The 25,254-nt window shown below is 27.1% G+C and overlaps 1 protein-coding gene across 2 annotated transcripts in view; it reads left to right on the top strand.

Annotated features, from left to right (window-relative positions):
* LOC107448310 (SWI/SNF-related, matrix-associated actin-dependent regulator of chromatin, subfamily a, containing DEAD/H box 1) overlaps positions 1–23,340 on the top strand; it is a 37,925-nt gene extending 14,585 nt beyond the window's left edge. For both annotated transcript variants that reach the window (XM_016063452.3, XM_043053487.2), the window contains 14 exons: positions 1,987–2,195; positions 3,172–3,362; positions 5,693–5,831; positions 7,030–7,165; positions 7,354–7,491; positions 7,576–7,671; positions 8,606–8,710; positions 12,048–12,200; positions 12,782–12,877; positions 14,221–14,313; positions 14,401–14,519; positions 16,616–16,798; positions 18,397–18,503; positions 23,080–23,340. In XM_016063452.3, coding sequence (XP_015918938.1) covers positions 1,987–2,195; positions 3,172–3,362; positions 5,693–5,831; positions 7,030–7,165; positions 7,354–7,491; positions 7,576–7,671; positions 8,606–8,710; positions 12,048–12,200; positions 12,782–12,877; positions 14,221–14,313; positions 14,401–14,519; positions 16,616–16,798; positions 18,397–18,503; positions 23,080–23,156 — 1,842 coding nt within the window. In that variant the 3' untranslated portion in view covers positions 23,157–23,340. The remainder of the gene's footprint in view (positions 1–1,986; positions 2,196–3,171; positions 3,363–5,692; positions 5,832–7,029; positions 7,166–7,353; positions 7,492–7,575; positions 7,672–8,605; positions 8,711–12,047; positions 12,201–12,781; positions 12,878–14,220; positions 14,314–14,400; positions 14,520–16,615; positions 16,799–18,396; positions 18,504–23,079) is intronic.
* Positions 23,341–25,254: the final 1,914 nt, after the last annotated feature.

The following is a 25,254-nucleotide window of genomic DNA, read 5'->3' as shown; positions in this document are numbered from 1 at the left end:
TTTTTATCAAAAACTTCGATTATCTCTAAGTTTCAGTTGTTTCTTTTTTTATAAACATTAAAAAAATTCTTTTTCGAAAAATTCAGCCGTTGAAATAATATAATTATATTTATTTCCGATTTTTAAATATAAACAGAAAATTCAAACTACATAGCTGCCAATCCTTCCACATGTTTCCTTATTTTAGCTATTTTCACCGCTTTTACGTGGAGAAGATAAGATTTTCCGCATTTTTACCCACCCGCCAGATAGTTCGTATTTTCGTAAATCAGACATCTCTGCTTCAACTGAGTCTTTTACAAGTTCTGAATTAGTTAACATTTCGATTCTTATTTAGGAGATTTAAAAATCCAATACTACAATTTGTATTTGCACGTTTTAAAAAAATCTATGTAGTGATTCATATTCACGCGAGTTTAAAATTCAATGTCATGATTTGTTCATGCGGTTATAATATCAAACATTGATTTTCGCATTTATGCGTGATTTTAAAATAAGACATTGGGATTCGCATTGACACGGTCTAAAAATTATGCATGTGATTTGTATCTACTCAATTTAAAAGCGCGATTAGCGCAGTTTACAGTTTTTCATTTTTGAAATCGAATATCGAGTTCCATATTCATGTGGTTTTTAAATCCATTATCGTGATTCATATTCATACCATTTTAAAATCCAAGATCGCTATTTGTAGTCAAGCGATTATCGCGAATAAAATCAATTGTCACGATTCTTGTAAGAAGTAAGTTTTTCTTTAATTAGTCACTATAAATGTGACTGTTTTTCTATCAACAATTATTATGGTATGTAGGCATATTCAAAACTTACATTCTGTGCTGGCTAAGAAGAATGTGACAAAGGCAGGTAAAGAAAGAAAAAATAGGATTTGTCAAAAAATGTTTGAAAATGGGCTAATGACTAAATTAATCACCAATCTGTTTCCCCTCATTCATAAGCTGCATTACGAGCAATTTCACCTTCGTAAGGATTTTTTTTTGCTTGTTTTGTAAAACATTAAGCATTTACAGCAAATTAAACAAAAATTTTAAAAAAAAGATATAGCAAACAGAAGCAATCACTTAAAAAGTTATTCAATTTTTTGTGGAAAAAAAGTTTATTAACTCAGCACCAAAATCCAACATTAATAAAATAATGCTGCTGTTATTTATGGTATAAAATGCGAAATTTTTATCATATGAAAAATAATTATCTAAACAGTTTCTGATTATCATGTAATTTTTTCAAACTAAAATAGCAATTTTTGTTGTTTGTTATCTTAAATTGTCAGGAATTTATTATTAAACGATTGCACACGCATAAAATTTACTNCATGCATTTGACTATTTACCTTTAAAAGCAATAATTCTATCCAATTTTTGGCTATTGCTATTGATTTCTCCATAGTTTTTAAATCTGATATTTTTAATGCGACATTTTTAATCTGATATTTTTATTACAGAAACCTAATCTCGAAGCGAAACACGCATTTGAAGAGTTCCATTCGCAGGATTTCGTCGCCGATCATTTTTGAGCAATTACTACTGCAGATTTCATAATTGTTAATTATTTTTTTTTATTGTGATTATTTACAAAATGCAAAGAGGGAAATAATTTGTGCTCCCCCCCCCCCCCCCCCNCCCCCCCCGCCCATGCAAAATTCAAGAATATGTCCCATAATATATTTTTTTGTAAGGTACTATGTACACCAAAAGAGGAAAAGTAAGCATATATGAATTTAATTTTCTAATAAACTCTTCTACCCATACAATGATTTATAACATTAGTGATTAACCTTTTGTTTATGACTTGTAGAAACAAACCTGAATAACAGGGTGTAGCAAGGATGTCTACTGGTCACGAAAATGTTTGTGTCTTTTATTTCAAATCTGATGTTTCTTTTTAAGAATTTTTAAGTTACAATTTCTCCAATGAATCCGATATTGGAGAATAAGGAATTAATAATTCATTTAATCTGTGAAATTTCAGGTTCAGAAACTTAGTAATGATAAAGCGCTATCTCCTGATTTGCTGAATGGAGCGAAGAAAGTTTTAGATATGAGGAATGCCATAAGTAAATTGATGGCAAAATGTCAACAAATATCATTGGACATGGAAGATCTTGTGGAAAGTTTGAAAGAAAATAGAGAAAGTTCAACAGATTATGTCGACAAGCAGCCTGATTTGTTGAATGACAAGTAAGCTTTGTTTACCTTTTTTTTTGTAATGTGTGGTTTGGTTTATTGTGAATTTATAGTTAGTAGTTGATGATTGAATGATAAGGCATAGTTGCCAACTGTTCTGATTAAATTGTATTTCTTCCAATTTTTTAACATTGTTCCGAAATTACGATTTTAGGTCAAAATGTTGCGATTTTTTCACATTCCAGCATCTCTTCACTCCTTAATTCGAGTCTTAAAAACTAGAAGCTAGGCACGTGATTTTTCCTCAAGTATTGCAGAGTTTGCTGATTTCCACGAATCGAAAGCTTATAATCTGCCAAAATTTTGAAACTTATGCTAAATCTCTTTAACTGAACATTTACATAGATGTGATTCTACCGCCAATTTGATTTCTTTGGTTTAGCTGGTTTTTGGAATTTTAAATATTAGGAACTGCACCAGAATCTGCTAATATCGCGGTTCTTATGCAGACAATTTTAATATCAATCATCGATTTTTGTATTTAACTGATTTAAAAGTTATGTGTTGCTATTAATTTTTATGTGATTTAAAAATCGTGCATCTCAGTTCTCATTCACGCATTTTAAAAATCCAGTATCGCAATTTGTATTTAAGCTATTTTAAAACCCAATATCGCGATTCATATTCACACGCTTTTAAAATCCGACATCGAATTCTTGAAAGAATTATGTTTTTTTTAAAATCAGTTACTTTTAAGATGTGATATTCTTCATTAGTAAGTAATTTAATTAAAACTGTTAGCTCACAAAATTATGTTAAATATGAAATGTGTATGGTTTATAACTATACGGATATTTTGTTTTTCACTTGGTGTCAAATGGCTGATCACGTTTTGTGTTCCTATTTTTTGTTTTTGACAAGTTGGCAGCTATGGATAAGGATTTATTTACCAGATTTTTTCTTTATTTTAAAACTTCAAATTGTGTATAAACTTACACAAAGTATACATAATTTATATCTATATTTTAAGCATGCACCTAGCTCCCTATCAAATGCTGGGCCTAAACTGGTTGCTGCTTCTACATAATCAAGAGGTGAATGGCATCCTGGCTGATGAGATGGGTTTGGGAAAGACTGTGCAAGCTATCTCTTTTTTGGCTTATTTGAAACAAATTGGCATGTCTGGACCCCACTTGATTGTTGTTCCCTCTTCAACTCTTGGTAATCATTGTTTTATTTATAAAAGTTTTGAATCTATTACTTGATATTTCATTAAATTGATGAAATTTTAAAATATAAGTGTAATGCACATCTTGGGTCCCGTCTGCTGTTGATGTGCAACCCACAAGAGATTCTAAGTACAATAAATATATTTTTTTTGAACATATATATATATATATATTTTATATTTTTATTGAAGAAGATAAATATTTATTGAAAAAAAGTATTAAAATTATTGAAAATTATTAAATATTTATGGAAAAAAAAGTGATTATTTTGAATTTCTCTTCACAAAATATTGAATATTAAAATTAATATGTACTATAATAGTTTAGTTTTAATTTTTGGTTTTTGTTTAAACCCTATAAATTTTCTTAAATTAAAGTATTTAGTTCTAATTTCATACCTGCCAACCTTTAATCCCTTCCATTATGATTTTTCCCTGTGTTAGTAACATGGAATTAAAATTTCGATTGTAAGCAGAAAAATAAGCTGTATTTGAAGAAACATCAGCTGACAACCATGATATCAACGCATATTAATATATATGCTTAAGTTTTTTAAGAATAGTGGTGATCAAAATCATTTAAGAATAAAGTTTATAAATGAAAATATAGTATATATTTACTACCACTTTTAATATAAAAATAAAATTTTACGCCAAATGCGTAAAAGTTGCCAGGTATATAATTTAAATTACTAATTAAAATATGTTTGTATTTTTTTTCTTACTCATTTATTCTACAAGCATTATAGTTTTTTTTTTTTTTTGTTTGTTTAAGTTTTTAGTATCTCTTTTCCTCAAATATATGTATGTTTACGTAGATAGATGGATAAATAAATCTATTATCAATTACAAGGCAAAAAAAAAAAATATTGAATGTATATATTAATAATTAAAAGTATTTAATTTTTGGAGTTTATGTTACTATGTTTACTGATAAATGTATTTGTTGTTCAGAACACCAATTTTAAGATAAAAATTATCGTATTTGTGACCAACATGACTAAATATGTGTGCGGCTCTTCTCAACCTGCTATGCAAGTGGCCCTTCACTAAAAAACATAGTGCACCCCTACCCTAGCTTAAACATGTTCTAATAAAGTTAACCAATTTTTTTTTTCAATGATCTGAAGTTAAGTAATATGTTAATAATGTATCATTATCTATCGGAATGTAAAACTAATGATTTTCAAGTGAAGCTATATTAGTTTTTTCATTGTCAGACACTTATCACATAAAACATTTTAGAAGTTAAACTCATAGTGAATGGAATACTTAATATCACCTGTAGGTGAGAAAATAAAGTCTTCTTAAAAAATCTTGAAAAATAATAAAGAAAATTAGAAATTATTGTTTGAATAAAAACAATCCATGTCTCTTTAAAATATTTTTAAAGTTATTTCTTAGTAAAAATCCATTGATATTTGCTTTTAATGATATTTAGCCTGTTCTTGTTAAATAATTAATTATTTGATTGTCATAAAAATCTAAAAGAACAAAAAAAAAGTCAAAAGGACTTTACTAATTTGGAGTAAAATTTTGAGAAGCACATGCACTCAACTGGCAATGAGGGTGTTAAACCCCCGTCCAAATATTGTTAACAATCTCAATGCGTAGTATAAAAACCAATAAAGCTGAATTAAATTATTCAAATAACTTATCTTCCTTTTTTCTGAATAATTAGCGAGACAGTAAAAATTCTTATATTAAAAGTAAAAGACTCAAAGAATGAAACTTATTATTTAAAATAAAATATGTTTATTTAAAAGATACTTGGAATCTTAAAAAAACTTCAAATGTTGCTTCAGGTTTATCTTGCTCTAGTCTAAGTAGTTATCAAAATTTAACCTCAATCTATTATTTCTCTTCCTCAAAGACTGTAAAACATCTACATACTCTTTTCATTTACTCCTCCTCAACTGTAAAATGAGTTTTGATTTCAATTTGCATTTTTTAAATAGTTCGATTTATAGTAAATTTGTGTTTGAAGTTTTCTATGGGGAAAAAAATTAATCACTAAAATTTGTTAAAGTTGGCCTTTGGCTATGACTTTTGAAATTTGACTAACACTTTTGATATTTGGATACTTTACGGCTTATAATTTGGAGTCCTTAGTACGAGCCCTGGTTTCTTTATAGCAATTGGAAACTCTTTGATGTTTTTTGAGAGCTATAAATTTTGTTAATGGAAAAATAATTATAAAAAAATATTCAGGCCTAGATTTGTGAATTACAATTTTGAGTGATTGATAATTTTTTTTTTTGATACACTCTACACTCTTCATCATTTTTGAGTAAATGATGCAGTTTGAAAAACTTTTTTTCAGATAATTGGAAGCAAGAATTGAAGACTTGGTGGCCCACTGTTTCAGTCATTTGTTATCATGGTAGTCAGGAGAGTAGGCGTGAATTGCGCATACAAATCCTCAATGATGAAGTTGAAGAATTTGACGTCATGATAACTACGTAAGTATATTCCAGCAAATTTATTTACTACAATGTGGAATTTCGTTTACTACAACTTTTGCCCTTCTAATTATGGAAGATTTTGAATTTGTTTTTATGATTAATTCACGAAACATACTTTCTTGAATATTTCAATTAGCATTACTGACCATTTGTTTTATGCTGTTTGGCTTGACAGGGTGCGTAGCATTTTTAAAAAGTGCTTATTTTTTATTTACATTATTTTTTTAATAGCCCTTAAGAATGCTTTTTTTTTTATTCAGGGTTTGTAAAAAGTGCTTAATTTTCTATCTCTTTAAAAAGTAATTTTTTTTTCTTTGCCATGTTGATTGTCATTCTAAATTGCAAAAATGCATGATTTTCACAATTTTGTCGGTAATATTTATTATAAACTAGTTATTTTATCATGATTATGTGACATTTGTGAAAATGTTTTTGAATTTTATTGATTTTATGTTCATAAATGAAGAACTTTAAACGATAGGAAAAAAAATTTTTAGAACTGCACAGATCCTAATTATGATGTATATTTTTTTGTTGGAAAGTGATTAAAAATATTTTTTGAGTGCTTAAAAGGTGCTTATTTTTTTTTTTTTTGAAAAGTGTGGCTATGCACCCTGCTAGAGTATCTGTGCTTTTCTTATGCTCAGATAAAATTGCCTATTTTCTGACATCATAGAATATGTAATAGGATAAGAAATAAAATAATTTGTAAAATGAGTTGTTTTATGGGACTTTTATGAGTAAGAGATTACAGAGCTTCTAGCTGCTTCAAATCATCTATGAAAGGATAGATATAATAGTTATCAGCTTTAATTAATGAAAGTATTAAGGATCAAAAACAGTGGTGTGTCCTGTTTATATTTAAGCTATATTTTATCTAAGCTATAAGCTATATTTTATCTGGTGAAGCTGAAACCTGGCAGTATGCTCTGAATTATTCTGAGCTGATCTGCCTTTCCAGTACCTTAATTAAGACAACTATAAAAACAGGAATTTAATATCTTTTATAATTCAAAATTAGGAATTAAATAATAATGAATAATAAGGTGTATTAATGTCAGTTACAAACAAAAAATATGGCATTGTATTTTGTTTCTGTCTATTGGTTATTAAAACCCTGTGAATGTGCAGTATATTCAATGTCTTTGGTATTACTTCATGACTAAGTAAGCCACATTTGATCTTTCTATTACAGTTATAGCATGGTTACCAGTAATGCAGAGGACAGGAGTTTCTTTAAAAGATTAGAATTTCTCTATGTAGTATTTGATGAAGCGCACATGCTGAAAAACATGTCTTCTCAGCGATACCAACATCTAATGCGTATAAGAGTTTGTATCAATTTTTTACTTTTTTTTAAACATTTTCTATATTTTTACACACCTCATGTGTATTAACTTTGTTTTCTTCTGTATTTTCAAACCATTTGAGACATGGTTTGTTTCTAGTTCTTGCTTTAATAGCAAGTTAAGTTTTTCTTCATTTTTAAAAGGTATTAATTGTTTTTATTTGTATACAGGCTCCCAGACGTCTACTGTTGACTGGAACTCCATTGCAAAACAACTTAGTTGAATTGATGTCTCTTTTAATATTTGCTATGCCACATATGTTTTCTGGGAAAACCGAACAAATAAAGCAAATGTTCTCTGCTGTTTCAGTAAGTTACTCTGATTTTATAGAATTATATTAATTTTGAATGCTTTATGTTTTATAATCAATATATGTTTCCTTTCATTTTCAGAAAACAGAAGGTAGCAAAAATTCTTATGAGAAAGAACGAATTGATCATGCTAAACGAATTATGAAACCTTTTGTTCTTCGTCGTTTAAAAAAAGAGGTGTGTTTTATTGTTAAATCATTGTTTATTAAATGTTAATTTTTTTGTGTATATTGGTTCAGATCAAAGGCTTNCGTATTTGTGTACATTTATCTCTAGGGGTCGCCAAAAATTTTCTCTCTACAAAAGGGGTCGCAGTCGAAAAAAGTTTGCGCACGACTGCTCTAGATCACAAATTTAGTTTTTTGCTTAAAAATGACTCAAAATCAGCAAGTAATATTGCATTTTATTTTCTGTGGTTTGAAATCAATATCTGTGTTACTGGGTGCAAATTAAACTAGTATTGTTTTATAGTGAAGAGAATATTCTAGTTTATGTGGAGGTATTTCTTCTGAAATTTTTCCTTTTTTGTAGTTGTTAAGGCAAAGTGGGACAATGACAGCTTTTGCTAATCTTTTCGATTAGCCATATTCAAAATAACTTTCTTCTCCTTTAAGTATTTCTCTTACATGGTGCATAGCATTCTTAAAAAGAACTTAAAGGTGTTTATTTTCTATTTTCCTTTTTAGAAGCCATTAAAGGTGCTTTTTTCATTGGGTGTTTTTAAAAAAGGGCTTAATTTTTCCTTTTTGAAAATGACTTTTTTTTTGTACCACGTTGATTTTTGCAAAACACATATTATGCAAAAGAGTGCTTTTCACATTGTTAACCATAACCATGTTTTCACCATAAACAAAACTTGCATAATGAAGTGGTAAAATTCCCATATTATGAGAAAACTTTAGTTAAAATAGTAAACCACTGGAAGAGTAAAACATTTCTGATACATTCTCTCTTTCATATCTTTATAAATTTTTAAGATAGTGCAGAGGCCGAGTGAAAAGTCCTTGATTGCCATTTTTAGATCTGTGGCCATTGGTTGTACAGACCTGATTAAGACAATGCTTGTTATATTGTCTATTCAATTGTTTTAAATGATGAATTTATCATGTAGGTCCTTAAAGATCTCCCAGCAAAGCATGATGAAATTCGTTTTTGTATAATGGTTGATGATCAAGAAAAGAAATACAATGATCTCATTAAGAAATTTTCAGCTGAAGTAAGTAGTGTATTCTAAGTCTATTTAAAAATTATGGCCTCATTCCAAATGGCTGCTGTAGTCATGTGACAAATGTTCATGAAATTTTTTTTGTCTCTATGAAAAACGCAAAATAATTTTTTAAAAAACTTTTTGCATTAAANTAGATTAGTACCAATTGTATGTCAACACATTATTTATCACCTTAAACTGTCTGAAATTTATTATTAAAGGGTTGCGCTTGCGTAAAATTTACTATTGCGGAAATTCAGCTTTTTTGCCTTTTGGCTAATCTCATCCCTGATTTACGAAAAATGGCATAATTCTAGATGGTGGCTCATATGTTAAAAATGTGTTATCTTTTTATTTATGAGCCAATTTTCTTAATTTTGGTGTCTGCATTAGAGAGGAAAAAGTCAGCACTATGTAATTAACTTATCAAAATTCTGAACTATTGATATAATATACTTTTTCATTCTGATGACACCAAAATGAAAAAAAATCGGCTTATAAATGAATAAGGTATAGACTTTTTTTTATATATTTTTAAGTTATAGACTAACGGTTTCTCCGTTATTTTTAAAAAAATCGAATCAAATTTCAAAATGGCCCCCTAATTGTAGTTTTAGTCCATAAATTCTGAAAAAATTGTTATAGCCATTTTTTATCAAGAACTTTTCTACAAAAAATTTTAATGGAAATCTGCAACATGACAGCTATGATTTTTTTTTATTTTGATTAATTCACTTTAAATGAGCCTACTATAAATGCCTGGATTCTTTTTCAATGTTATACAAAAATTTATTGAGAGAAAAAATAAATTGCAAAATTTATATTAAAATAACTGACATTAAAATAATTTATTGATCATTTAAATTCTGAAGAAAAAAAAGAGAAATAAAACTCATAAATACATTTCAAATAAATGGTCCTGTTAAAGCATACAGTGATGTCGTTAGCAGTCAAGAGGTTAAAGTGATTCTGCTTTCTTTTTTTTTTTCATTAATCAAGATTTGTTTTTATGTTTGTGTTAAAATTAGTCCTAAAAAAAATTTTATGTATTTTTGTTGATTAACAGTCTTTGAACTACCGTAACTCAATATTAAGTCAGTTAATAGATATTGTTCTAAAAATAACATCCTGTAAATAAAATGAAAAGTGAAAATGAAAGTTTTTATTAAATTTTTTATTTAACATAATTTCAATATTATTACTGAATTTTCTTATGTAAGTACAGAGTTCCTACACGGTCAGGAAAACCTGCAAAAGTCAGGCTATTCTAAAATTAAGGTAAAAAGTCTGGATTTTTCTTACATATTCATAAAGTCAGGATTTTTCTTACATATTCATAAAGTTAGAAAAATAAAAAAAACTATGTTCATTCAAGGACTGAGAGGCAAAAATAAAGTTTCAAGGAAAAATTCTGTAATTCAAAATATTTTCCTCATAATAACATTCCTCTTTCCCTGGTAGAACCTGTCCTGTTAGCAATTTTTCTCCTGTTTATCCAATGATAAGGAATTTTTGATAGGGTTGCAAGGTTTATTGCCCTTTGTGTGAATAACTGGTTTACAGACAACAGTAGCTGAAACAACAGCAGAAAAATCAAAAAAGGAATTTTTTACTGTTTTGTGATGCTGCCAAAAAAAAAGAAGAGCAAAAGAGTTTCTTAGAGTTTAATCCACAGCAATAGAGATAATATTTTTTTTTTTAAATATTTGCATGGAGAAAAAAAATGTGAAAATTTGTGGGAGGTTATAAAAATTGTTCTTATCCTCTCTCATGGTAACGCAACAGTCGAAGGGGGTTTTTCTATCAATGAAGGCTTATTGGTTGAAAACCTCAATGAAGACTATTATTTCACAAAGGCGTGTGCATGATTATGTTTCATTTATAAATGGAATAAAAAGCATAGACATTGATGAAAAAATGCTAGATGCTGTAAAAGGATCTAGAACAAGATGGAGACATGCAATAGAAGCCCCCCCCCCAAAAAAAACGAAGGAATAAAAAGGCTGAAATTTCTAGAAAACGAGTAAAAGAAAAGATAGATGATTTGAAATTAAGAAAATCTAAATTGACGAAAACTGCTGCAACAGAACTGGATGTTCTTGATTCAGAAATTGTCAAACAACAAAATATGTTGAGAAATATTATATAACATAGGAGCCCCTGAGTTTCTCCGGAAGCTTACAGTATTACAGAAATAAATTTAAAAATACTAAAAAAAAAGATATATTTGATTTTATTTTTTTCACAAGTTGCATAATTTTTTGATCTTTTTATTTAAATAGTTTTCGTATCTAACTACAAAAAACACACTAAAAGTTTAATCTAATCATGATAATTAAAAATATGTTTCACAAGTTTTCTGAAAATATAATTTGGGATATAAAGTGCTATTACACAATTCCACTTTAATATATAATTGTTTATCCTATTCAATCTATGATACTAATTGAAATTGCAATGTTAAAAGTTTTGTTGGAGTGGGAAACGGCGGGTCAGGAATTTTATTGTAAAAGGTCAGGAAAAACCTGCAAAAGTCAGGATATTGTTTTCTCAAAATAGTGTAGGAACCCTAAAGTAGCTTATGAAAGTATACTTATGTTCTTGTGCAATCAAATTTTCAAAATTTACTTATGCCAAATTTCATTTTTCTTTTTATATGAATAAATTTTTCTTTCATTAAAAATAGTGAAAATATTCTTACATACTTGTGTCAACCTGATTCATAATTAATGCATTTATCATTAATAAAAAAGAAATTGTACTGCTTTTCCTTTTTATAATCTACTAGCCAATTCTGCTGACTAACTAATTAGTTTGTTTTAGTAAATAGAATGAACTACTTGAACGTTAAAAAAAGTTTTAGCCGTAAATCATTTTATAAGATTTTTATTGTACCATTGGTTTTATCTCATATCTACTTCCTATCCAGGTAATTTGCCTTTTTTAGTAAGTTTGAGTGGACCAAGATGCCTCTATAATCTTTCCATCTGCCTTTCTTTCTATCAACTCGAGTAACATTATTTATGTTTGACATGGTTGTAACTGATTCTGACTCTTGTGCCCTTTAAACTCTATATTTCAATGCACTTTCCTCTTACTAATGAAACTTTAAGTATAGCTGGGGAAAATCGTATCAAGAAAATGAGTTTTGATAATCCAGTTCCAGAAATTCTAACCTCTCAAAAAGGTTTAATTGCAAAAAATTAAAAAATTTTCTTTCTGATCAATGAGTGTTTATCAAAAGTTAGAATCAAAAACTGATATGTTGCTTTTACAAATGAATTGTCCTCAATTATGGAATAAACATCTTTATTTTTAGTTTTTGGTGAATAATTTTTTTTTCCAGGTTCAAAAAAATAAAGAGGATGATACTCAGAAAATTTCTTCTAGTGGTTCTGGTATGATGATGCAGCTGCGCAGGGCTGCTAACCACCCACTGTTATTGAGACATTTTTACAATAACGATAAACTTGTATCTATGTCCAAAGACATTCTTAAGGTAAGCTATATTATTTAATCGCTCTTTTTCATTCAATGTTCTATTTATCATTTGAATTTTTTTTTTTAAACATGCAAATGTATTATAAATTGGATTGATTTTTGGAACTTAAATTCAGATCTTAAGTTAACTTGATTAATTTTGAACATCAGGGAATTTTAAAGTTCTTTGTTTTTGATATTTGCTTCATTTTTTGATTTTTCTTTTTAAAATTGAACATAATGCATAGTACTCGATAACAATCTATCTGTACCTTATTCGGCATGCTGCTACATCCATCAATTAATAGTTAAAATAAACCTGGGAAAGTCAGAGAATTTTATTTTTCTATTTGTTTGAGAAGCCACCCTGTTATTCATTACACTGTAAGAGCAATTGTAAGGTGCAACAGTTTAAATCGTTAATATTTCACAATGTTAGCGTGTATTATTTTTTAAGTTTTTTTTCTTTAAAATAAGAGGCTCGTACTTTTACTATTTGAGTTAGTTGCTAATTTGCCACCTGAAAAATATATTTTGTATTATTTTTAAAAAAATATTTTTTTGTCTAATTGAAAAATAATAGTTTTTAAAATTTTACAGGAACCAACACACACCCAAGCAGATCCGAACTTAGTGTTTGAAGATATGACATTGATGTCAGATTTTGAGCTTCATAAGACATGTAAAAATTTCAAGGTAACGCTAGAAAAAAAATATATAAATGGCTTAGGGCAATGCAATACAGTGATAAACCGCATTGTGTATCTCGTGGTAATTCCAGAAACTCCTAAAGAGTTTACCTGGAAACAATTAAAAGGATCAGTTTGGAAAAATTGTGGATTATCATATACTGCATCATGCTCTTCCAATATGTTACTTATTTTATTGATTTTTTTATAATTTTTCTTTTCTAAGTTGACTATTACATCTTTCTGCATATACTGTGTATTACCAAAGTCAAAGTTTTTGATGGTTTTCCATTGATAAACCAACAGAACATTGATAATCCAACAGTTGCTTGAATTATAATAAAATTGTTTGTTATTATTTTTTGTATTTATTGATTTTTTTAGGAAGGTTTTGCACTTTCACTTGTGGTGTGTGTATGTTTGATGATAAACTTTCATATTATTTTTAAAGTACTTAATTTTTCGAAAAAGTATTTTTTTAAAGTGCTTAATTTTTGCTTTGTTGAAAGAGTGGGGACCCTGGTAATGAACCATCACAAATTTCCATCATAGTATCTTAGGAATCAAATCTTGGACTGATTTATGGTGGTCTAACAAGTTAAAAAAAATTGTTTTTAAGGTGTATATACCTGAGAACCAACAAGAATTCCCATTAAACCATCATGGAAATGTCTAGTTGAAACCATCACGGATCCTCATGGACTGTTGGTCAATGAGATTCAAACTTGATGTTTAACCATCATAGTATTAAAGTAGCATTTTCCATCATGGAATGATGGAAGTTTGTTGGCATATCTAAAACCATGAACGAATAATGGAAAATGTTGGATGATGGTGACTATAAAATGATGTTGGATCATCAATAATTTTGACTTGGGGTAATCTTTTGCTTGGAAGAAATTAATGGTGACATTATGATGACCACTTTAAAAATTGATTTTTAATAGTTTGAAGTAAAGATCTTAAATTGTCTAATTCATTAGAGCTGACTATTATATTAATGCGAACATGCAAAGAAAAAGTTTTATGTATACCTTCTTTTAACAAACTTGTAATCCTAAAATATTAATATTGATCTGGGATTGTCAGCCATTATAGCATAATTGAAAAAGCGATTAAATATTTTGAGCTCTTAATTGTTTTTATTGTCTTTGTACTAATTTGTTGAAAATAAATGTTGAGTGGAATAACATGCCTCATACTTTGAAAGTTAGAACTGTAATTCCAGTAGAATTTTCCTAAATTTGTAGCTTTCAATTTAAAATTTTAAGGAGAAAAGAATTGTTATGTGAGAGCAGAGAAGTGGTGTGCCAACTTAGTTTAAGTCGTAATAAAATCTTTCTTTTCCAGTCTCTTCACAAGTATATTCTACCAGATGAACTTGTTCTTACTTCTGGGAAATTTCAAGTATTAGACGAACTTATTCCTTCCATGTTGGAAGAAGTATGTCTTTATCTTTTTCTTCTTTTTTTTTTTGTATCGATGTATTTTACTAAGATGATTTTTATGTATGGCTTGTTTCATTTTTAGGATCATCGCATTTTACTATTTAGTCAATTTACAATGGTATTAGATATTGTTGAAGAATACATGAACATTAAGAAATATAAATTTTTGAGGCTAGATGGTCAAACTCCTGTTTCAGAAAGGTATGTTAATTTGAAATTCCTGTTATTTATAGTATTACTAATAAAAATGATCTATTTATAAACTGAGTACAATAAGGGGCTCAGTGCACAATCGAGTATGTCTTATGTCTACTTAAAGTCTTATATATCCACTATTGTTGTGAGTTATTAGTCATATATAATTTTCTTCCACGCTATTTATATTTGTACCTGGTTGCCTAATTGAAACAGCTATACTGTCCAAAGTTAAAAGTTTAATAAAATATTGGAATAACCTCGTTATTGCAACAAGTCCCTCACTTTTATTTAAGGTGCCATTTCTTTGGGTTTCCTCCACTCCTAACCAGAGACTAAATTTCTAGTTTAAAGTTCCAGAGATTAGACCTAGTGGCTAATAAATAAAAAATTGTTGAAGGAATGCAAGAAAATTACTTGGGACACAAAAGTAATTTTAAACATGCTTTGCCACATATGTTCTTAAGTTAAATTGCTACTGATGAAATTTGTTAATTTTGTCTTGAGTTTTTCGTTTAAAATGCAAACGAAAATGGAAAGGGATGTTACTGCTTTCTCTAGAAGTTAAAGTGGCTTTGAAAATCAATTCTAGGTTATTTCGCCCATAAAATGCGTTAGCACGTTTGAAATATTCTGGAATATTTTGGGAAAGTGGATCTCAAAGAAAAGCATGTTAAATAGAAATTCACTTCACTATTTGGAAGTTATCTTGCGAAGAAATTTCCAAAATGTTCTTGGTTCCTTAAAAAAATCTCAAAATAGAGAAATTCACAAAATGGAAGTTTGCTAAATAGAAGTCTGGCTGTATATATATTTTTTTCCTCTTTATTTATCTTTGTGAATACTAAAGACTAGTAGAATCACTGCTCTATAAGAATAAGCTCTTAATATGTTGTCTTAATTGTTTGCATTTATTTCTAGTAATAAACATGTATCAAATATATTCATAGAAATCTATGTTTTACACGTCAACTTACGGATTATATTGTTACTTTTTCATGATTACTTTCACAATTAGATTTCTTAAAATTCTACTTAATTTAAACTGTTGTTAACATACTTATACACCAATAAGCTTTTTTGTTTTAAAATTATTTATTTTTATACAGTTTGAATAAAATAAAATTTTAAAGTAACAATATTTCAATAATGTTCAGGTACCTTTCAAATTTTTATGCTTTAAAAAATTTTAAGAAGAATCAACCCATAAAAATAATTTTGTTTACATATAATGCATATTTCACATAACTAATATTTAATATTCTTTTGATTATATTTAATATTATCTTGATTATATTTAATGTTAATATTATTTTAATTTTTATTCTATTCAAGTATATATTTTTTTCCAATTAGTTGATATGGAAAATTAATCTAGAAATATTAATTTATCCAGTGATTTAAATATTGAAGGATTTTTAATATAATCAAAGTTTCTCTTGTGACAAAAAATTTTTTTTTTGCATTCTATAGCTTGTTAAATTATTTATTTTTATTGCAATGATTAACTCATTCCATTAATATTGCCTATGCATAATTATTGCAATGGCATTTTTTACAAAATATAAATAATAAATTATTAAAAATGAAAATTTAAATTAAAAATTACTTATTTTAGAATTTATAAGTTTTTCAATAAATTTCTCATGTGCAAATTTTTTTTTTATATTTCAAAACAATCTTCTTATCTGTTTTGTTCTTTAAATATCTATTCAATCAAAATTTTCTAAAAGTGTTTGCAAAATGTTTTTTTTATCGTATTGGTCCTAGCTCTTTCCACGTATCTATTTCAGATTGGGAATAGCTTTATGTTGCATTGTCTTAACATAGTTCATGTATGACATAAATACAAATTTGCTTTAAAAATGTATTAATAGGAAATAGCAATCAACATGCGTTAAGTGCTCAAAAAACGCGACCTAGCTTGCCAAATATGATTTCACATTCGGCATGTCCTGAAAATGGATGCCTGTTTTTTGAGCACTTGAAACATGTTGACTGCTATTTCATATTTATATATTTTTCAGGCAAATAAAGTTTGTAATGAAATAATATCCAACCACTTCCGTTGCTTGACATTTAATAGTTGATGTATGTTGCAGGCAAGAAATGATTGATAAATTCAACAATGATGAATCCATTTCTCTATTTCTGTTATCCACTAAAGCAGGTGGTCTTGGTATTAACTTAACTGCAGCGGATACTGTCATTATACATGACATTGATTTTAATCCGTACAATGATAAACAAGCTGAGGACAGGTGCCACAGAGTAGGTCAAGTCAGGTATAAATTTTTTTATTTTTCTCATACTGAATCTATTGTTTAGTTAGAAGAACAAAAATGTCATAATTCTTTTAAAAACTATCATAACTATGACCAATAAAATGTTTAATGTTAGTACTAATTACACGTCCACCCCCTTAACTAAATAAAATAAAGAAAATGTATTTTAAATAGCATTGTGTTGAAAAAAAGTTAAGTTACTAGATTATTATTTTTTTTTCATCTAAGTTTTGAGAAAATTAGGAATTTTTTATTTTTAATGTACTGTAATATAATAGAATCAACAACAACAAAATAATAATAATCTTTTGTAAGTTTGAATTACCTTTAGTTTGGTTTAAAATTTTTCCTTTTGAAAGCAAGATATAATTTAAGATTACTTTCCTTTAATTTCATAACTAATTCATTTTTGACAATTTCTGGCGGTAATTGAAACCTGAAATTGTCAGGGAATTCAGGAAAACTTGAAATTCTCAAACAATTTGATTGTAGAAAAAAAAGTGAGGGAAAATGCTAAATTGTATTTATTACACAAAGCTTAAAAAAATCCTTTTTATAAACCTAAAAAAAAGAAACTTATCTTGAAATTCCTGGTAGCAAAAAATAGTTGGTGAGGTTCTAAATAAACCTAATGCCACTTACGATTATTTCTTGTAAAAATTCTATTATAAATTTTATATTTACAACATAACAATGCTGTTCAATCATATAAAATATATGATAGTTACATGAGTGATATGACTATTAATAAATTATTTTACACAATGAGAGCTTGTGAAAAGTGTTTTTTTATTCATAATTTATATGGAAGGTTATTATAAAATCCACATGTTAAACATTCTCTTAAATTTTTATTCTCTTTATAATATAAATATTTCGCATAATTTTTATAAAAGTAAATTTTATGGCCACATAATAAAATTACTTTTGAAAATATTTAGTGCTGAAACAGACAAGATAGCAACAATATTAATAAAATCAATTTTATTCCCCAAAATAAAGAAATTTTAACTATTATTAAGCCATTCTAAGTAATGAACACATCTTCCTTGCAAACCTTAACAGAAAATGATTAAAGCACTAAGTTCATCAAGATTTCGATGGGTGCATATATCTACGTTTAATTCTTTTGTTTCCAAATTTCATTGCAATGGAATGTTGATCCTGACATTGTAGGTTTTTTTTTTTCACCCAAAGTTTACCCAATTCCTTACAACTCTCTTTCATACTTCAATTAAATTTGTTATTTTGACTGACAGTTTATTCTGCTTAGATAACAGTGAAAGAGCAAGGTAATTCTTATTTTTTTACTTTTTGAAATTGTAAAAGATCAAGCCATTAGTGATGAGTGTTAAAATAGAGTATTCTCAAATTTTTATTGTAAAATTGAAGATTTAAGGGCCGGATTTTATGACAAAATATAATAATATTTGAATTGTTGCAAATATACTGAATATAAAGTTTCAATGTGGGTGATTCTACATTTATTCAGAACTCAGTTAGTTTGAATCTTTGTTCTAATTAATATGTTTTGATAGTCATTAATTTTCTAATTTTGTTAATTTCTTTAATGCTTATTCGAAAACATTTCATTTTAGGGATGTTCGTGTCATAAGATTCATCAGTAAAAATACCATTGAGGAAGGTATTTTGCAAAGTGCTAAAGAAAAACTAAAGCTTGAAAGAGATATACATGATGAAACAGGTATGTTTATTATTGTTCTTTCAATACTTGCTTTTAATTTTATTGCATATTATTCAATTTTTTTTTGTTTATACAGTAGATTTGTATTACCCAATATCGCAGTATTTTNATGTTATTTAGTAGCCCTGCAATCTTGCTCTAAATTATTCTTGGTTAAGTTTTTGTATTAACAAAAAAGTTTTTTTTTATTTAATTTAAAATTTTCAGTCCAGTTAGGAATACTTTTGTATGTACTATAGGATGAAATTTAGAATATTGTATAAGCTCTTACATTTTTTATAGGAGTTCCGGTATTTGAAATGTTTTTTATTTCTTGTCTAGCAGATTTATTATTTGCTGTTCTTAAAATCCTGATAGTTCTTATTTTTCTCTCTAATTTTAAAAACTAATCATATGAAAAACTCAGAATACCTTCATATCACTTCTTCATACATTTATTAAGTAAGGCTATAATATTTCTTAAAGAAAATATATATCTGATAGAAACTTTCTTTATTTTGAAATTATTCAATTTGTTAAAATAAAAATAATAAGTAAATAAAAATCATAAATTTTTTTTAAATTTCTTAATGTGCACCATTTCATTTTTATGTATGATTTTTTGTTCTTTGGCAAAACAAACATTCAATTTCATATAAGTAGTATTTCTTTTCTGTGATAACTGAATAAGATCTAAAAAATTACTTAAATTTTAGTCCTGTTCATGCTTCATGCCATGCATGAGGGCTATGGTCTTGTCTTATTTTTTAAGAAATACAAAAAAAAATCCATTTATATTTGTAATATATATTAATTAAAATTTTGAATCCAAATTTAAAAGTCACGCCGCATGATCTCTTGATTTCAAAATCGCTCATTGCAATGTGTATTTATAGAATTTAAAAATCACATGTTGCTCTTGAAATTAGTTTGATTTACGAATAACACATCAAGATCTACATCCATGCAATTTAACAGTCACACATTGATGTTCAAATTCATGTGACTTCAAAATCACCCACTGTAACCATATTCACACAATTTTAAGAATCACTAATCCCTGTTTTATTCACTTCTACAGTATTTCATCATAAAGCAAGAAAATTTTTGCTGCAATGCTGCTAATATGTATATAATTTTCGAAAGAAGGATATGATTCTCCCAAATAAAATATTTTTTTTTAGCCGATGCATAATTTGATCTCCAAAATAAAATTCTCTATGTTCCACAAATGCTCTAAAATAGTTTATGAGGTCTTGAAACCCTCCAAAATGATAAAAATAGAATAATTTTGAAAATTTACAAAATTAAGTAGATTTTTTCTCAACCAAAATTTCATAGAAGATTTGTAAAATTTTTCCATTTCTGACGCTAGAAGATCTACTTCATAGATTTAGAGAGAGTTCAAATCACAGTTAGATTAATATTTATTATCTAAACTTTTTTTCAAAAATAGTGTGTTCTATTACTTATAGTATTAATTTGTTATTTTAAAACTTGGTTTATTACAATGTTTATATATTTTTTCTTTCTATTTTAATCCCTAATTTGGAATATTCATGTAGATCCTGGTAAGTAATATTGAATGTGCTAATATAGTAACATTTTTTTAAGCATGCATTCTTTGTCATTTATCTGTCGGGTTGGTGATTTTTTGACGGCTTTCTCTATGAATTATCCCGCAAATTATATTTTTTCTTCGCCACCAAAAGCTTAAACATTATAATTGATACCTTAAAATTGCACTACTTGTTTTAATAGAGCTGTGGTGTGGAATTGGAAGTTAAAATATTTGATTCTCTTAACTTTTCTTAAAACCTGATTGTGATTCATACTCTTTAATACTTTCTTAGTATTTTGAGTAAATTTCAATGTCATTACTAAGTAAATGTTAATTTTAAATTATATATTTATTTATTTTTTCAATTTGAACTAAATGTATGCTCTAATATAAAAAGTAGTTTTTACGTAAAACAGCAACTGAAAAATATATTTTCACAAAATATTGAAATAGTGTAAAACCATTTTAAGAATACTGCTAGATATCCATATCTCATATAACATATATAATTTAAAGAAGATTTTTAGTGAATATTCAAGAGTTGTAAATAAATTTAATGTATCTATAATAGTTTTCAAATACCTTTTTAAATAACTTCGAAAATAGTCTAAATGTCTCTTTGAATTTATGAATCAGAAGATAAATTTTTTGTTTATCTTTCAAAAGTTTTATGAATTTCGTGATAAAATTTTTAACTACATTATTATTGTAAGATTCAAGACTTCTTTTACAACATATAAAACTAACTTTAATTAGTAAGAGTACAGCAAATCTTTCAGACTCCAATTCCTCTGCCTTGGTTATAACTTTATATTATTGTGTTGCATAAAAATAGGAAGTGTGCATAGATTTAGTGCATTTTTGATCATGTTTAAAATAGTTCAGTACTGTAATAACTTATGGAAGTCTACTACTATTATATTGAAACAATTTTTCTATCTGATTCAATGTAATAAAAAAAAATTACACTAATATTTTACATTGTTCTAATATTGCCCGAACAGGAATTGAAAACAGCTATATCCTAATAAAATATGTATATAATATATATATTAGAATAAAATAGCAAATATTAAACTTTCTATTCTATGTTATTTCATACGCCAATAGAGATAAAGGTGTTTAACAAAATATTTAGCAAGTTTAACTTAAAATCTGTATTATGTTTTATGCTCTAAAGCTGCATACAATATATCTTAAATTCTGTTATGATTTTTTTGTCTTTGCTTTAATTTGAATAATTTTTGCCATGTCAAAATGCCAACCCTGTTTGTAATTCAGATGCATGCATCTTTTTAATTGTCTTTAATATTTAAAATCATAAAATTTAGTGGTTTATTGTTCTTTTTTAAGTGTTCTTGCTGTACAGAAATACACAGCATCATTCAGAAATTTTTCATTTAATATTACTAATCAGGAAAAATGAAGTCTTCCTTTTGAGTAGATGTGAGCTCTTCAAACCCGTACAATTTTCTCCTCAAACTCATGATACATTTAATGTTTCTTTATAGGCATAGAGTAGCACAGTTATAACTTTTATGTTTTTAAACTCTGCAATAATAATGGACTGAAAGTTGAGATAAAGCAATGTATCCAGGTGCTAATGAGGGGAGTTTAAATTTTTTAATGTTATACGTACAGTATTTATTTAAAATTGTTGTAATCCTAAAAAAAAATTAAATAACATTTTAACTAAATTCAAGTATTCTGAAAATTTTATTAATCAATACATTTTGAAATGACACATTTTGAAATGAAATGATCTAAGCTTTAGGAAGAGATATTCTACGTTCAAAATTTCTACTGATAATTGTAAGCTTAAAAAGTTAAAAGGTTTATTTTTTGAATAACAATAATTTGGATTTTATTTTCTTTCTGAAGTAAACAATTAAACTTCTTTTTTTTCTCTTCTCATACAGAAGTTAGATAAGTTTGTTTATTGAAATAAAAATGATTATTAACATCAAAATTTGAGTTTCCCAAAATTATTCCAAGGAACAATGCTTCAAAAATTTTTAGATTGCTATAACTGGTTAAAGTTTTTATGTGTATGCTGGCAACACGATTTTTAAAAGGTTTGATCATAAAATATCAAAATATGCTACCTAATTATTGGTTTATAACATTTACCAGAAAAGTTCCCTTTTGTAGAAATCCTGTTTCCATGGGAGTTAAGACTAAATAATTTTAATTAAATACTGGCTGTAAAGCATTAAAAAAATATTTTGTGATGCCCTTTTGCACCACAGGACTGGTGGTATAGCTACAGCTACAATGGTAATTGGCTGTAAATAGTTTTAAGTACAAGAGTCAGATCCGTTCACTACTACAGAAAAAGCTTTGATATTTATTTTTAAAAAATGGGGTAGTTTCAAAATGATAATTAGAACTTAAATTTTTAAGCAGACTCACTCTTTTCTATTCTTATGTACAGTGCGCAAAATAAAAAATGGACCACCCTGAATAACTTTTGATCTAATCATCAGATCTTCACATACTAGGACTCAATCTTAAAGGTTACAGGGGATGACCTCAAATATGGTACTTAATTTCTATTATTTTGAAAGACAAAATTAGACACAAAAACATACTTTCTATGACTAAGCATACCTTCTCTCAACGGATATAGATTTCTGAAATCTAAAATATAGGGGGTACTCGCTATCTGGGAATTATAGTTCCAATTACTTGGTCAGGTAAGTACCGAATTGAAAATAAAAAATTTGAGCAAAAGCGGTTGAATAGTTACTGAGAAATCAAATTTTAACTATATAACTCTTTCAAAATTTGTATTTTGCTGGGTAAAATTACATTATTTTCAATTAGGTAAAAAGTTGTATACCTTAAAATTCAATTTTTTTTTGCATGGAAATATCTTTGGATAAGCAAATTTTATAATTGCATATGGATCATATTTCCCAGATTTTTGAAATATCTGGATGTCAGAAAGTCGAATCCATTAAAAAGGTATGTTTATTCAGAGTATATATGTTTTTGTGTCTGATTTTTAATGTATATCTATTTCTTTTTTTGCAGACGCTGAGGAGAATGATTCAGCCAATGTTGCAAAGCTGTTAAGAGATGCTTTGGGTCTTAAAAATACAAGGAGTTGATTTTGTGAATGTTATACAACATCTGTTTATGCTATAATCATGGCACAGTATTTGTAAATCTATTTGTCTGTGTAAATGAAGAGTGAAAAGAAAGTTTGTTACGAAATTTCTGATTTTACTTTTTAAATTTCTATGTTACTGTGTACCTACACAATTTAAAAATAAATCGTAAATTAGTACTGCATCTACATTATTTGTGTTGAGAGAAAAAATTGCTGTTAATCAATATTTTCTGTTTGTTACAACTTTGGTTGGGAAAAATTGGATTTAATTCTGAAGTTCAAATTCTTGTTTTGTTTTTTCTACGATAAGTCAACACCTTCCTCCACTTTTGTTATAAATATTTTAGTTCTTAAACTTTTGGAGAAATCCTTAAAAAGTTTCTTTTAAGATGCTTGCATTTGAATCTGTTGTAAACATTATGGCTTATTCACAGAAAATAACTTGAAGCAGTTACTTTTTTTGTCTCCTTTTCCTACCACACTCTTTCACTTTTCATTACTCTAATTTTTTTTTTTTACTATTGGCAATCAATATTTGTTTTCGTGGAAAATTACTTTAAAATAATCATTTGTAATTTATTTAGGCGGAAAGAATAAAGTATTTAGCAATCTGCTAATAAAAGCTGAATTGAAATTAAAACACACTATTCTGTAATAGCTTTAAATAGGTTTTAGTTCATATTAAAACATCTGTTAATATTTTATTATACATTTTAACAAGTTTCGTATGAATACTACAATAAACCCTATACTTAAAATTAAAGTAAGGCTTTTCACTACGAAGCTCCTTTACCTAATGTGAATGGTGAATTGAGGACAAAAATGTACCCCCATTTTTATTTATTTTTTATATTAAAATATTGCAGGCCTTTTTACCAAAATATTGAAATAAATCAATATTTGAGACACAATTTTCCCCTTAAATATGGATTTACATTATTATGTAAACAGATACTAAAATCATTCTTTTCAAAACCCCTGTTGTCTGTTATGAATTTCACTTCAATTTTCTATCCATATTTCCTCTTAAAATTTTCACCTGTAAATTTTATTATTTTGAGAAATGTCATTACACATAGTAAAGTAGAATTAATGGATAATGGACATTTCTGTATCTGTACCTGTTTTAGCTAGCTACATCCGCCAAAGCTCCAAACTATTTTGTAACTTGTTTGCCTCAATGGTTACAAGTTTATACCCTTCTGAGTAAAATATTGCATTGATATTTCCAAAGCAAAATATATCAATACAATAGTACTGAAAAGCACTAAAAAAAAGTGAGTACTCCTCACACTATTGTGTTGATATATTTTACTTTGTCTATATTCATACAATATTAGAAAGCACTCCTTTTTGAGGATATAATCGTGTGAGCTGATGAAGATATCCTTTTTTTTTCGGATATTTTAATTATTTTTAAAAAAATGTTTTTTTTTTTCTTTTTGTATTTATTTATTGTGCTGTATATATAATATATATATATGCAAGGTCTAAAGTTGGTTATTTTTCTAATGTTTCTTTTAATAATAAAAATAAATTAAATTTAAGCATCTGCTCATGCTGAAAATACAAATTTAATTCACAGTTGAGTTATTCTTTCATTCTCAAGAAAAAAAATTTAATCTAATAAATCTTCCTCCATATTTTATCTTAAATAAATATAAATATATTTTAATGCTCAGAATAATCTTTCTATTGCAAGTTGGCCAATGCCATTACAATGCATGAGACTTCTTGAATATCTGTAGGATACGATAAAATTGCTAGAGCCTTAGAACATAGGATGATTTAAAACTCCTGGTCAGACAAAAATATTGCTTAAAATTATTTCTCAAAGGAGATCTGGATCTGAAATTGTTATTTTTTGCGGCAAATAATATTTTGATGATTAATTAATCAAAAGTAGGATATTTTGCAACTATGTGTTGTGTTTTTGTATGAATGATAAATAAAACATGTTTTGTTAAATTTTCAATTTGTTATCTTGTTTCCATTACTTGTAGCTTTTTTTTTTTCATTTCATGTTATTTTCTAGAAATGACTATTTAAAAGTGTAGTCTTCTACTGTTAGTAGAATTTTTTCTTGTATACAGTAC

Source organism: Parasteatoda tepidariorum, chromosome 4 (genome assembly GCF_043381705.1).
Source record: "Parasteatoda tepidariorum isolate YZ-2023 chromosome 4, CAS_Ptep_4.0, whole genome shotgun sequence".
Lineage (NCBI taxonomy): Eukaryota > Metazoa > Arthropoda > Arachnida > Araneae > Theridiidae > Parasteatoda > Parasteatoda tepidariorum.
This window is presented reverse-complemented; position numbering and strand designations above follow the sequence as displayed.